Genomic DNA, 14,043 nt, shown 5'->3' with positions numbered 1-14,043 from the left:
CCCCGACCCCCGGGCTGGCGGCCCCCGGCGGCGGCGGCGAGGGGCGGCGGGCAGGTGCCGGGGGCAGCCGCCGCCGAGGGGCCGCGCTCCGGTTCTGCCGGCCTTAACGGGGCCGGGGCCGCCGCCGGGGGGGCGCCGCCGGTTCTGCCCGCACCGCAAGGCTCTGCCTCGGGACTTAGCGCACGCCTCCGCCGCGCCTCAGCACGGTAAGGGCCGGGAACGGGGCGCCGGGGGCGCGGGGAGCGGGGCGCTGGCGGTGTCGGGGGGCTGCTGGTACCCGGGGGGTGCTGCCGGTGTCGGGGCGCTGCTGGTAGTCGGGGATGCTGCCGGTACCGGGAGGTGCTGCCGGTGCGCGGGGGACCGAGATGCTGCCGGTACCCGGGGGTGCTGCCGGTACCCGGGGGTGCTCTCGGTGTCGGGGCGCTGCCGCCGCCTACAGAAAGCTCCCGGTGCGCAGCGCTCGGGGGATGCTCCCGGTGCCCCGGAGGTGCTGCCGGTACCCGGGGAACGCTCCCGGTGCCCCGAGGTGCTGCCGGTGTCGGGGGTGCTGCCGGTGCCCGGGGAACGCTCCCGGTGCGCAGCGGTCGAGGACGGTGCCGGGGAGGCTCCCGGTGCCCCAGCCCGCCCGGTGCCTGGCAGGGCAGCGGGGCTGCAACGGGGCCCGGCCCGGTTCCCCCCCGGGTGAACGGGCACCGGAGCCTCCGGCCGTGTCCGGGGGCGCTCCCCGGGGGCAGGTTGCGGGCGCCCCGGGGAGGTGGGTGGGGGGCGAGGGTGGGCACTGCCCCGCTGTGAGCTGCCCCCGATGGTCCGGGGGTTATGGGGGGGCTGCAGCTCGCCTGCCGTGCCCAGGGCTCCCCCTGCGCTACCCCTGTTCAGCTGCTCTTGGGCACCTTTTGCTGGATTTTTATTTTTATTTTTTTTTTCCCGTTAGCCGAGAAAAAACTTTGCAACTTCCCTTCGGTGCCGGAGAGCTGCCGCCACTGCTGCCGGGTTTCATTTTGTTTTTTTAATTCGGGGTCACGTGCGCGTTGACAGTGCCTTTGGATCTAAGCGATGGTCTCGTCTCTCGCTTAGAAGGAGCTCCGGAGCTCTTCCCTCTGTTGTTTTCTCTCCGTTCAGGAACAAAGAGATTTTTCTGCCTTTAATTAAAAGGAATATTAATCCCGCGCTCCTTTGTCGAGCGACTCGAAGACGCTCCGCAGCCGTTCGCCTGCTCGGCACCTTGGCGGGGTGAGCTCTGCTGCGTGCACCGAGGCAGCCGGGGCACGGAGATGCTGGGGATCCATCCCGAAAGCGCGCAGCGAGCGCGGAGCAGCGGCCGGGCAGGATGCTGAGGGCCCCGGTGCCCGCCGCCCCGCGCTGGTGCTCGGGTGAGGAGCTGGCAGAGCCGGGCTCGCGTCCCCACAGGAGGCTGAGGCGGGTCCCGCGGAGCCCTGAGGCTCACGGAGAAGTTTGGGGGCTTGCTTTTGGGGAGCCCTGGGGAGGAGACTGGAGATGTGCTGGGCTGTGTGTGGGGTTTCTCCCCTCCTGCTGCCTCCTGGCAGGCCCAGACGATTTTCCCCGGGGACGGTGGGGCGCTGGGCACGTTCTGTATGGGAGACGTGCGGCTGCAGACATTGGGGTGCGGGGAGGAAAAGCCGGGGGGCGCGGGCAGCAGGGGCCGTTCTCCCGTGGCGCTGGGTGCTGGCGCGGGGCTGGCTGCCGGTTTTCAGGTGCGGTAGCAGCCAGGCCTCGTGCGGATGCAGGATTTGCCTCTTACGGTGAGGACTTACTGGATGCAGGATGTAGAAATGCTCTGGTGTTGTGCTCAGCCCTGGTTCTGGAGGGTCGAGCAGCCTCCAGGCTCTGCCCGTTTCTGTGGCACGCGTGGGAAGGGGGCTCGGGGATGCGCTGGCAGCTCAGGGACCCCGCGGCGTGGCTGGGGCGGGCTGCGTGCGCCCGTCCTGGGTTTGCCATGGAAATGGGCTCTCGGCTCTGCTCGCTGCATGCAGGCAGCTTAAATCTCCGGCGGGCTCTCGAGGCGGTGCAGCTCCCTGCCTGCGGCCGTGCAGCCTCCCTGCGCCCCGGGGAAGCGGTGTGGGGTGCTGCGACTGAGGCTGGCGAGCTGGACACGGAGCACAGGGCTGCTGGCGAGGTGTGAGCGTGCGCTGGCAGCGGGATGCGTGCTCCTGCGGGGCAGGGAGCTGGTCCCCACGGCACGGGGGACACCAACCAGCACTGCCCCGAGCAGGACTGGTGCAGTCGCGGGGTGTGCAGCATTTGGGCAGATCAGGGCCTGATCCTGCAGCCAGGCTGGGAAGGAGCAGGGAGCTCGGTGCAGATGAGGGGTGGAAAGGGGGGACCCGAAGCGGGGGCACTTGGCAGGGGCTTTGTGATGGACTTGGCAGGGCGAGGCCAGGCTGGGGCGCAGAGGTGAGAGCCCACCGGGGGCCGAGCTGGCATTAGTGCCCCTGCCCGGCTCTGGGCTTATTTTTAGATTTCCTGAAGCTTGTTTTCTGCCTTCCCTCCCCGCTCGCTCAGCCTCCCCAGAGGCAACCCCACCTTGACAAGCCCACAGCTTTCCTTCAGAAGATGCTGACCAATTTTTCCAGAAAGCATCCGAAGGATTTCCTGTTTATTTTTCAAAATTCTCATTAATATATTTTTTTTTTCTTTCCTGCGTTATTGCATTAAATCTCACACAGGCAAAATTGCCTTGAAATGGAGCCTGTGGTTAAAAAGAGACAAAGAGTCAGCACCGCAGCAGCCCGGAGGCTGTGGGGATGCACCGCTGGATTCGGCACCCCCTCGGAGCCGTCACCGTCCTGGCGCCCGTGGGGCAGGATCCGGCCCGGCGTCCCCGGGGAGCTGGCGGTGCCTCGGCATTCCCACGCTGCGGGGACCTGCACGGAGCTCCCCGTTGGCGTGCACAGGGGGACTTCTTCCCTTCCCAACTGCTCCGTGCCTCCGAAGTGTCCCCAACCCCCTTGTTGCTCGTGCCACTTGTCCCTGCTCGAGGCCACCTCCGGACACGCGCGTCCCTGTGCGTACATGGCTGCAAAAATGGCATGGAGCGTTTTAGCCTGGGGCTCTGCCTGCTCGAGGAGTGCCTGGCTCTGCAGCTTGGGCAGGAACCTGGTTTTGGGGTGTCTCTCCTGCAGCCCGCCGCCGGATCGGTCGCCCTTTTGGCACGGACGCCGTGGCCTGGTGGCCCCATGGCACGCCGGTAGCTGTTGCAAGGAGGATGTGGTGCGCAGACCAGGGCAGCCCCGAGCCTCGCGCCGCCCTGCGTGCCCACGCAAAGCCTGGTGCACAAGCCCTCTGTTTGCTCGCTGTGTTTAGAGAGCGTATTTAATTTCCAGGTGCGGGGGACAGCTGGGGAGCAGCCAGGGCGTGTGCGTGCCCACCTCCTCCCACGGCCATGAGCTGCTGGCGGGACGGGGCAGGCGGCGCCTCCGCGGCACAACGCTCACAGTCGTGGGCCAGGATCCATCCTGTGCTCCCCCAGCACCTGGGGAGAGGGTTCCCCCCTCAGAAAGGTGGGGAGGGGGTGTGGGGACCCCACTGGTGGCCCCTCTGCCGCAGGCTGCCCGGTGGCGTTGTCCCACGCCGCCGTCAGCTCTCACGCCCCGGCGCTCGGTCCCAAGACGGTTTCACAGGCAAGGCTGAACTGCACAAAATGTTCGACTTGTAAAATATGTAGCGTGAGAAAATAGCCTTTTCTGCTCTCCTCCTCGCCGCCGCGGCTCCCCCTGCCCCATCTGCTTGCTTGGAAAGCTTCCCGCAGCCAGGGAAGAAGGGGGGGGGGGGGGGGGGGTGCGAGGCCGGCACAGCTGACGGCACGAGGGTCACCCGGCGATCGCTGCCGGGACGGCCGGGCTGCAGGACGGTGCTCGCCCCGTGCCTTCGTCCCCGTGAGCTTCGTGGGCACACCCAGGGCGCGTTGGGTCCACGAGGACAATGCACGGGCAACGCGTCCTCCGCACGTGGCCGCACGGCTCCGGAGGCTCCTGTCCCCCCGGGGATGCGCCGTGGGAGCGAACGTGGGGACGGCGCCAGGAGAGGCGGCCGGGCTGTGCCGTGGTCCCGTGGGGAGATGCAGGCACCACCGGTGGGGTTCCCGAAAATGGGGGGGGGCGTCACGGGGAGGCCAACGGGAAATACCCCTGTGAGCCTCCCGGCCGGGGGCGGGAAGGGAGCCGAAATCCCCGGAGCTGGCGACGAGCCATTGTTTTCACCAGCCACCTTAATCCATCATTATCTGGGCATATTTCGGATCCTTGCCAAGAGCAAGGTGGGAAGGGGGGTGGGGGGGGCTGTAAGCATGCTTTCCCTATTCCCCTGCCATCCTTTTTGCTGCCTGTGTGTAATTAACAGAGTAATTAAAAACAGGATGAGTTAATTGGTATTCATTTATGTGGCAGATGTTTTTAATTGAGATACGAAACAATTTACCTGTTTACATAAACAATAGCAAATGAAGGCTTGTAAAACAGAGAGGGCTTTTTTTCCCTTTTTTTTTTTCTTTTTTTTTTTTCTTTTTTTTTTGAGGAAAATCAGCATAACCTCCCTCTCCCGCCACCCTGGCTCCAGCTGACCGGCAGCTGACGGCTGGGGCCCTGGGGGGGGGCTGCAGGTCCCCAGTGGGGCCAGGGGCCGCTCAGGGCAGCGGGCAGGGCTCGGGGGTCCCTGACTCCCCGGGGAGCGCAGGCACCCCTGCGGTGCCCACCCAGCCGGGGGCTGCTCGTGGTGGGGCTGCATGGAAAGGGAAACAAATCGGGATGTGCCCTAGGGAAACCCGCCGTGCTCCCCGCGTGGGGTGGCCGAAAGCGTCCCGGTTTGGGGCACGGCCCGGGGCACCCACGGACAAGGGATGCCCAAATCTGCCGGCTGCACGGCGTGGTGCGACCACGCATCCTGGGCTGGGATTTTGGGGGAGCAGGGACGTGTGCTGCCCACGGTGTGAGCATCTTTGAGAGCAGGGGACACCCGCAGCGCCGGGCCCGTCTGTGTGCTGCCCGTCTTCCTGGCGGCGGCGGCCGCTCTGCAGGCACAGCTCCCCGTTTGCAGAGCGCCTGCAAGTGCCTCGCAGGGCCTGGAGCTGCCAGAAGCCAGGTTTCGTTTACATCTTGTGCAGAGGGTTTAATTAATTTGATTTCCTTTTAAAAGGCTTCATTTGCGCTGACTGGTGCTGGGGCTTGCGTCGCTTCCCCCCACGCTCCCCCCCCTCCACACACCCTGCAGCCCGGCTCCCCAAAATGTGCTGCTTCAGGGAAACTGCACAAAGTTGTCACAGCGAGGAAGAGGTGCTGGTGCCACCTGCGTGGGGCGGTGAGAGCCGTGGGGGGCTCCCCGTTTCCTCCTGCACCCCTCAGCCCTGCCTGGAGCCGGCCCTTGGCAGAGCAGCCTTCCCTCAGCCGGGCACTGCCAGCACCTCGCCGTGGGGTGCCCCATGGGTCCAGCACCCCGGCTGCTGCTCCTCCGCCACCCCGTCACCTCTTTGCAAAGCCCCCTGGGGACGTGGGACACCCCGGCCATGGGTGTGTGATAGGCCTGGAGGTGGGCAGCATCCTTCTGGCACGCCACCATCCTGCTTCCTTCCCCTTCGTCTGCAATTTGGGGTGAGCCACGTCCTCCCCCACCAGGTGCCCGCCGTCGTCACCGTGTCCCCAGGGAGGGGACTTTCCCCACGCAGCCCCCAGGAGCCGGCAGCATGGTGCTGGGGAGGGTTTGGCTTGGCGAGCGCGTGGTGCCCGGAGCAGCCCCGTGGCCTCGGGCGCACGGCTCCAGCTGCTCCCTGGGGTGCCCACGCTGGGGCTGGGGACGTGGGCGCCTCCGTATCGCGCCCGTTCTCCGCGCCAGGAAGGCACCGGGGTGGCTGGCGCCACGTGCACCCTCCGTGGGGTGCTGGACAGAGCTCGGGGACGCTGGCGCCCTGCGGTTCCCCCCCACCCGTGCCCGGCTCGCACACGTGGGAGCGCGGCCGCCGCTGCTGCCCGGCCGCCGGCGCGGAGCGCTGCCCTAACGCGCTCCAGATGGAGCGGCTCCGGCCCTCGCGATCTTATCGGGGAGTTGTTCTTGGCCCCCGTGGCACCAGCAGCTGAGCAGCAGGAATGCTTTCCTTTGTTTGGGAGGCAGCCTGGCTTCGGGGAGACGTCGCCTCCAGCATCTGGATTTCATTTGTGGCCATTTGGAGAGCATGAAAGATGCTGTTCTTTTAATTCCCTTTTAACCCCTTCCTCGATGGCAAAGCCTCGCAGGGAGCCGGAGCTTTCCGACAGCCGCTGCTGCACCGGGCCGGCTCCGTGCCCAGGGGAGCGGAGTGGGCACAGCCTTTGGGTGCCACGCGGCCCCACAGGGACCGACGTGTCCCCGTCCTTGTCCCCAGCTCCCCCAGGGCCTGGCCAAAGGGCGCAGAGAGCAGGGAGCACAGCGGGGAGACTTGCACCCCGAGGCTGGGGAAGCTTGCTGGCTCACGCGGTGCCCTGCCTTGGTACCCGCAGGGGTGGCAGCGGTCGCGGCTGTGCCCGTGTGTCACCAGTGGGGACCGTCCCCAGCCAGCACGCGGGGGGTTAAGGCCTCCGGTGTGACAAATCGGGGTCGGGGGGTGCGTGGGGTTCGGCATCTGATTCCCACCGGGAGGCAGGGCGGGGTACGGCCCCGCTCCGGCCAGCGAAGGAGAAAATACTAATCCTTTTATTTTTATATTATTACTTATTCATCTGGGCTGCACAGGCCTAATGGAAACCAGATGTAGGAAAACAGACACAGCCCCGAGCGGCTGGGACAAATTACCCCAAAGAAAAAGGAAAAAAAAAAAAAAAGGAAAGGAAAAAAAAAAAAAAAGGATTCCAGTGGAGTTTGAGCGGTGCCGGGGAATTGGTGCCACGCTCGGAGGCGCTGCCAGGGGGGCAGAGCCTGGGCACGGGCTGGCGACCGCCTGCCGCCGACGGGGAGGGAAGGACGGATGGAGGGACACGTGGCAGGACAGCAGGACACGGCCAGGCTGCTGTCACCAGCGCTCAGAGCCTCGTGGGAGCTTCACAGGGCTGGAGGCAAAAGCCCGGGTTTCCAGGGTGGTTTGGCGTAGCGAGGGGCAGCGTCCTGCTGTTGGCACGCGTGACACCGTGGGGACAGTGCCACCGGGGCGCACGGGTGTCCCAGCGGCCTGGCTCTGTTTGCTTTGGGCATTTCTGGGCTTTGGCACCGCGAAATCCGGCACTTTGGGGGCTGCCTCCTGCTCCCCCGTGCCCGCGCAGCGGTGTTTGGATTGCAAACGCAGCAGGAAAAACTTATGGCTTCAAGAGAAGGAGAGGAAAAAAAGAGAGAGAGAGAGAAATAACACACCCAGACGCAGCTTCCCCTGGTGTTTGCTCAGCTTCGTGGAGACTTTCCTCCCGATGGGAAGCTGCGGAGCAGCCGTGCCGGCGCCAGGATGAGCGGATTTGTGCTTTTTTTCCCCCAAGCCCAGGCAGAGCCAGGCCCCTCCGCTGCAGCCCCTCGGAGCTGGATCCGTGCAGGGAGCGTGGGGCAGGTGTCGTGGCACAGGGTCCCCAGGCCGCCACCTCCCCACCTTCTCCTCCAGCTGGACGAGCCCCGCTGCCCCCGCGCCGTGTCCCTGCCTGGGGAGAAGCTGGCCGAGGGGAAGGATGCCCGGATCCGTGCTTTGCCCAGCAGGGCAGGGGCTGCTGCCCGGGGGTGCTGAGCCGAGGAGGGTTTGGCTGTGCCCCGTTGCACGCTCTGTGGATGAAGGCACCGTCGGTGCTCGCGGCCACCCCGTGGTGGGCTCGTGGGGGCCACGTGGATGGCAGCCCCCCAGCTGTGCCAGGGCTCTTCTCCGTCCCCACGCAGCATGGGGGCACTCAGCAGGGGCTGGGCTGGGCGCCATCACGAGGGCACCTGCGGGCTGACCTCCCCTTGTCGCCCTCCTGGGGCCGGATCCTGCTCTGCTGATTGGCACAGGACCGCACAAACCCCTTGCTCTGTGTCCCTTCTGGTGCTGGAGCCTTGTGAGCCCATGGACACGTCTCCATGCAGGCGGCCAGAGCTGGTTCCAGTCCGAAGCACTGGTGGGGGCTGCGCCCCCCTCACCGCCCCTCGCGCCTCCCACCGGGGCCGTTACACCCGGCGTAAAGCTGCAAAGCCACACAACGGCCCCGGGAGGTGAGAGGGAGGCTGCAGGTTGGGGTGCGAGCCAGGCACCTCCCGGCATCGTTCCTCCCCCCGAGCATCTTCCAACAAATCCCTTCTGTCCTGCCTCGAGGAGCCGTTCCCAGCCCCGCGGCAAGGAAACTCAGAGGTGTTTTTCAGAGCGTCCCATTTATTTTGGCAGGCCCCGTAAGCAAACCGCTGCCTCGTGGCAGAGGTGCTGGTTACCCGTGGGGTTTCTCCTGTGGCTGGAGAGGGAGAAGGGGGCGCAGAAAGGCAAACCACAGCACGCCGTGCCAGGCTGACAGCGCACGCGGGTGCCTCCAGCCAAGGACGCCCGCAGGGTGCCAGGGATGCCGTGGGACCATGCTGGTGACCACCAACCCTCCTGGCTCCCCGGTCCTCCCCTCGTGGCATCAGCGGCAGGATGAGCCCTGCTAGCATCTTGCTCGGGACGAGGCCCCGGTTTTATTTACCCTGGACCACGTGCTCTCACAGGGTTCGATTAATCTCCCGGCAGTTGCAGCGGGTTAGGCGTGCGCATTAGATGAGTGGTTAGCAGCCGTGCCGGGTGGCGAGCCCGCTGCGTGCAGCGGGGACCCTGGCTGGGATGGTGACAGACCTGTGCAGCTGCCAGGCTCGTGGCCACTTGGCACGGCACGGCACGGCAGCCTCTGGGCTTCAGACTGAGCGGGTGACGCAGGGAGCAGCATCGTGCGCTGGCTGTCGTGCACCCACAGTTTGCTGCCTGTGCGCAGTCCCTGCCCGGCACCACGATGACCACAATTGCCCTGAGCACAGCTCCCGGGGCTGGCGAGGTGCTAGAGGGCAGCCTGGGCACAGGATTCCCAGAGGTATGGGCAGGGAGCTGCTGGCAGGTGCTGGTGTGTGACAGCGGTGGCTTTGCAGGGATGGCATCTATGATAATGCTGCTCGCCTGCCCAGACTGTGCCAAGCACAAGGTGCGGAGCTTGCATGGCACAGGGCAGTGCCTACAGAGCAGTGCCCTGTCCCTTTTCCAGTGTCACACATCCGTGGAGGATGCAGGGCACTGTCCCCACCATCCTGCAGGGGCACCAGGCACCGGGCATCATTCCCCGCTGTCCCTGGGCTCCCACTCCACCTGGGGACCGGAGACACCCGATGTCCCCGAGGCCCTGACCCGCCGGGCAGGGGCTGGCACCCACGGCACCGTCCCGCTCACCGCCCGCGCCCTGTCCCCGCAGATCCCGCGGCGAAGCGGGCCGCCACCATGCCCGACTCGCCGGCCGACGTCAAGACGCAGTCCAGGTCCACGCCGCCCAGCATGCCGCCGCCGCCGCCGGCCGTCACGCAGGGAGCCACGCGCCACCCGTCCTTCACGCCCAGCACCAGTGAGTACGGGGATGGGGACGGGATGGCGGGCAGGGAGGCTGCCAAGGTCCCTCGGCCACGCGCTGCCTTCGGGATCCGTCGCGACCTCGTCGCGCTGCGCGGTGCCGGCCGTGCCGTGGGGTGCTGATCCCCGTTCGTGCGCTGGAGAAGGGTTTTGGGCTGCGTGTGCTCTGCCCGTCCCCAATGAGGAGCTTGGGGGCAGGGACGTCCTGGTTTCCTGATGCGTGGTCACCAAACGGGAGCACGGAGCAGCGCGTGCCCCTGGGCGTTCCCACCTGCACGGAGCTGCTGGAGGTGGCTGCAGGGCTCGGAGCGGGGCACGGCCACGTGGGCGCGTGTGGCACCGGGTGGTGCGAAGCAGTGTCACGGCCGGCTGTGGTGGTGGGGACCTGCTGGCTGTGCCCAGGTGACAGTGGTGGCATCAAGGTGTTCTGCTGGGACTCCAAGTGTGTAAGCCGGGGGAGCCCTGGCTGCACCCATGCTCCACAGGCTCACTGTGCACCCATGGGGCTCGCGCTGGGGTCGGTCCCACGCTGGTGTCCCAGCGCTGGCACGAGGCTGGACAGGGCACAGCAGGGCAGGATCAGGGCGGGCAGGGGACAGTCCCTGCCACCAGGCCAGTGGTGGCCACAGCAAGCGGCTGCTCTGGCTCCGCCGTGCTGTCTCCCTGGGCATGCACGTGTGGGGGTTTTGCTCGTACCTGCTTCTTGCTGAGATACCCCAGCAGGGATGAAACGGCCCCAAAACAACACCCCAAACGCAGCCTCCCCAGCCACGCTGGCTGCCGTGGCCCCACTGCGCTCCCAACCAGATGTTCTCTAATTAGAAATCGGATTGTGCTCTCTGCGCTCTGATGGGTTTTGCTTTTTAATCCGAGCCCGGCAGCGGATGCAGGGCTCTGGGCAACATGTGCGGGGCTGGTGCAGGCGTCCCCATCCCGCTGGCACGGGGACGGTGTGGGCAGCCTGCTGCCATCCCCACCAGGGCTTGGGACGGAGTTTCGGTTGTTCTTGGTCTCGGGGAAATCCCACAAGCTGCCACCCGATTTGGGGCTGGGCAGGGAATGTACGAGGAGGGGGGCATCCTCGGAGCCCTCCCTCGGGCTGCGCAGGGCGGACGGACCCGGCTCCATCCCCAGCATGTCGGGCTCCTTGTGCCCATCCCCGAGCAGCATCGCCCGCAGGACGAGCGGGCCGTGCCCAACGGGACCCCCGGCCGAGAGCTGCCGCCTCTGCTCTCTCATCATAGCGTGTTTTATTTTGCTTGCAGATCGAGACGCTGGCCCTCCGACGTTTCTGCCTCGCGGCCGTTTTCATGGTTGCTTGAAATGGTCGATGGTCTGTCTTTGTAAGTAAAATGAAACGTGCGCTCTAATGAGAGACCCGAGACGCAGCCCGAGCCCCCCCGGACAGGGCGCTGCCCCCCCAGCCCCTCTCCTTGCCCCGTCCCAAGGATGCAAACCCCGTCCCCGGCCCGGCCGAGGGACACGTGCGGCGTCTAACTTGGTCACGCACCTGTCGTGGGAATAAAAGCAGTTGTGGCCGGGGGTTATTTTCGGCACCTCTTTAGCGGGCGGCTGGGACCGGCCGGCTGGAGAGCGAGCGGGAGCCTGCGGAAGCAGACAGGGCAGGGCTGTGGCACCCGGCAGCTCCAGCAGCACCAGGTCAGGGTGATGGTGGGAGCAGCACGGTGCATGCCCGGGTGCTGGCGGAGGGGTGCGAGGCTGCTCTGCATGGGGGGACGGGCTGCAGGGTGCTGTCACCCGTGCTGCCCACGGAGAGGTCGCTGTGCTGAGGGCTGGCACGGGAACGGGGAGTCCTGTTGTACGGCGGGGTCCTGCCCGCCCGCTGGTGCAGGGTGCTGGGGGCAGCATCCACGTGAAGTCTCCTGGCTGGGCAGAGTGGGGAGCGCACAGCTCCTGGCAGCTCTTGGCTGCCGGAATGTCAAGGAGCAGGATCAGGCCCTCCCTGCAGCCTGTCCACCCTCCCTGCGTCTGCCACGTGCTGCCGTAAGGGCACAGCAGCATCCCCAGCCCCCCCAGGCCGTGGGAGGACACTGGTTTCTCGGTGCCCAGCAGGATGCTCGGGTCCCCCCCAGCCCAGCGCCGTCCCCGTGCCGCCGTGGCACGGCTGCCCGCTCTCACCTCCCCTCCTCTCCGCTTGCAGTGATGAACGGCAGCAGCCACTCGCCCACCGCCATCAACGGGGCCCCGTCCACCCCCAATGGCTTCAGCAACGGGCCGGCCACCTCCTCCACCGCCTCCCTCTCCACCCACCAGCTCCCGCCGGCCTGCGGCGCCCGCCAGCTCAGCAAGCTCAAGCGCTTCCTCACCACCCTGCAGCAGTTCGGCAACGACATCTCGCCCGAGATCGGGGAGCGGGTGCGCACCCTCGTCCTGGGGCTCGTGGTACGTTCGCCGGGCGCGGGGACGGGTTCTGGGGAACCCCCTGGGGCTGGCAGGTGATGTCCCAGCCCTGTCTGCCATCCACCAGGGCTCCTGATTTTTAATTTGGGGATGGAGATGATGCTAAACGGGAAGAGGAGCCTCTCGGTGCTGGGTTGACTTAAATTCTGGAAAAATGGGGGCGTCTCATGGTTCCCTGGGTGGGAGATGGATGGAGCGGATGCCGCCAGCGTGGCCACGGTGTGGGGCTGGGTCCCCACTGCTCACACCACCAGCAAACCCCGCGGGGTTTTCCCTTGAGCATGGCAGAGCCGGTGGGGAGCAGAGCAGGGGAGCAGCACCAGGGGGCACGGGGTGGGCTGGGGGCTGTAAGCGGCCGGCACTGAGCCTGGGCTGTCCCCGCAGAACTCCACGCTCACCATCGAGGAGTTCCATGCCAAGCTCCAGGAGGCCACCAACTTCCCGCTGCGGCCCTTCGTCATCCCCTTCCTGAAGGTGGGTGCCCTGCACGGCCCCCGGGCGCATAAATCCCCCACTCATGGGCAGTCCCATCAGGCCGAGGCGCTCGTGGAGCTGTTTGCAATCACACGCGGGGTTAGGCCCATCTGGAAACCATTTGCAATTCATTAAAAATCCCCCCTATTTTTTTTTTTCTTTATTTTTCCTTCTGATTTCGTGCTGACTCTGCACTGTCACCCTGCTCCGGAGGGATTCGCCGACCGCTGGCACTCCTGGCAGCGCGGGCATGGGTGGCAGATGTTTGAGCCTGGCATCGCTCATTAGCAGAGGAGTAACAAAACGGTGTCCCCTGCCACCTTTGAACCCCTCGCACCAGGAAGCCGCCCCAGGGAAGGCAGAGCTGAGCAGGGCTTCTCGGAGGGGGACACGAAGCCCCCATCCCCGCCGTCCCCTCGCCAAGCGAGCGCGGTGTCCCCGAGGCCAGCAGCACGCCCCGTGCCGCCGGCCGCCCCGGCACCCTGCTCCAGCTGCTTCCACCTTGGGCTCCAGCTGCTTCTCATTACCCTAAGTGCAAGCAGCCGGGCGCAGCGTGCTTCCCAGACTCAGGGGCTTTTTTTGGTTTTCGGGGTCGTTCCCTCAGCCGGGGAAGGGGCGGGGGCCGTGGCGTGCATCTCCTCCCCGAGCGCTAACGCGTCCAACAGATGGGGCCTTGGCTGCGGATCAGCTGCCTAAAGAGAAAAGCGGAGCTGGCAGCAGCAGGGCCGGGCAGAAATGTGTTTCTGCTGCTTCATGGGGGGAGCGCAGGGGTGCGTGGGCACCATACGGCACCCTCGTGCCCCGTGGGTGCCAGGAGGGCTGGGGGTGGCCCCGGTGCCGAACGCGCACCCATGGTGGCACCCCGGTGCCGGGGGCTCAGGTCCCCAAGGTGAGAACTTGGGGGATGGGGAGGCTGAGGGTGGCTGGGGTGGGTGATTTTGGGGAGCGTGGCCGTGCCGTGGTGGGCTCTGGACTCCCGCTCCCCTCGCAGGCCAACCTGCCGCTGCTGCAGCGCGAGCTGCTGCACTGCGCCCGCATGGCCAAGCAGAGCCCGGCGCAGTACCTGGCCCAGCACGAGCAGCTGCTGCTGGACGCCAACGCCTCCTCTCCCATCGACTCCTCCGAGCTGCTCCTGGAGGTCAGCGAGAGCGGCAAGAGGAGGACACCAGACAGGTGAGGGCGCAGGGGACGCCACTTTTAGGGGCGCACCCGCCGGCACGGGGCGCTGGATGCAGGAACGGGCACCCAGGCGCGGGGCTGCGCGTGGGTGCTCGGGGACCCCTCAGGGACCGACCTCCTCCGCTCCCCCCAGGACCAAAGAGAACGGTTTGGACCGCGACCCCCTGCACCCCGAGCACCTCAGCAAGCGGCCGTGCACCATGAGCCCCGCGCAGCGCTACAGCCCCAGCAACGGGCTGAGCCACGCGCCCAATGGGCTGCCGCCCCCCGCCGCCCCCCTGCCCCAGCACTACCGCCTCGAGGACATGGCCATGGCGCACCACTACCGCGACGCCTACCGCCACGCCGACCCCCGGGAGCTCCGCGAGCGCCCGCGGCCCGCCGGTGAGCTCAGCACCCCCGTGCTCCCTGGTTCGGGGAGGGGGACAAGGCGTGGGGCTGGGGGTGATGCCGGGCTGACCCCA

At 66.7% G+C, this 14,043-nt stretch overlaps 1 protein-coding gene and 1 long non-coding RNA gene across 7 annotated transcripts in view; one reads left to right on the top strand and one right to left on the bottom strand.

Annotated features, from left to right (window-relative positions):
• Nucleotides 1–14,043, top strand: part of CBFA2T3 (CBFA2/RUNX1 partner transcriptional co-repressor 3) — a 25,994-nt gene that overhangs the window by 6,991 nt on the left and 4,960 nt on the right. For 2 of the 6 annotated variants that reach the window (XM_035336901.1, XM_035336900.1), the window contains exons 2-6: nucleotides 9,354–9,500; nucleotides 11,667–11,908; nucleotides 12,311–12,400; nucleotides 13,392–13,573; nucleotides 13,713–14,043. The exon at nucleotides 13,713–14,043 is cut by the window's right edge and continues 217 nt beyond it. In XM_035336901.1, the coding sequence (XP_035192792.1) occupies nucleotides 9,354–9,500; nucleotides 11,667–11,908; nucleotides 12,311–12,400; nucleotides 13,392–13,573; nucleotides 13,713–14,043 (992 nt within the window). Of the gene's footprint in view, nucleotides 207–950; nucleotides 1,371–9,353; nucleotides 9,501–10,770; nucleotides 10,849–11,666; nucleotides 11,909–12,310; nucleotides 12,401–13,391; nucleotides 13,574–13,712 lie in introns of those variants that run through there. The other 4 variants (XM_035336903.1, XM_035336899.1, XM_035336898.1 and 1 more) reach the window with 4 other exon arrangements.
• Nucleotides 4,397–5,708, bottom strand: LOC118172781. Its single transcript, XR_004753857.1, has 2 exons — nucleotides 5,445–5,708; nucleotides 4,397–5,360 (listed from the first exon to the last, which is right to left on the bottom strand). It is a non-coding gene; the product is annotated as an uncharacterized LOC118172781 (long non-coding RNA).

The sequence above is a fragment of the Oxyura jamaicensis genome, chromosome 11, assembly GCF_011077185.1.
Source record: "Oxyura jamaicensis isolate SHBP4307 breed ruddy duck chromosome 11, BPBGC_Ojam_1.0, whole genome shotgun sequence".
Classification (NCBI taxonomy): domain Eukaryota; kingdom Metazoa; phylum Chordata; class Aves; order Anseriformes; family Anatidae; genus Oxyura; species Oxyura jamaicensis.
The sequence above is the reverse complement of the archived record's forward strand: the minus strand, read 5'-3'. Positions and strand labels throughout refer to the sequence as shown.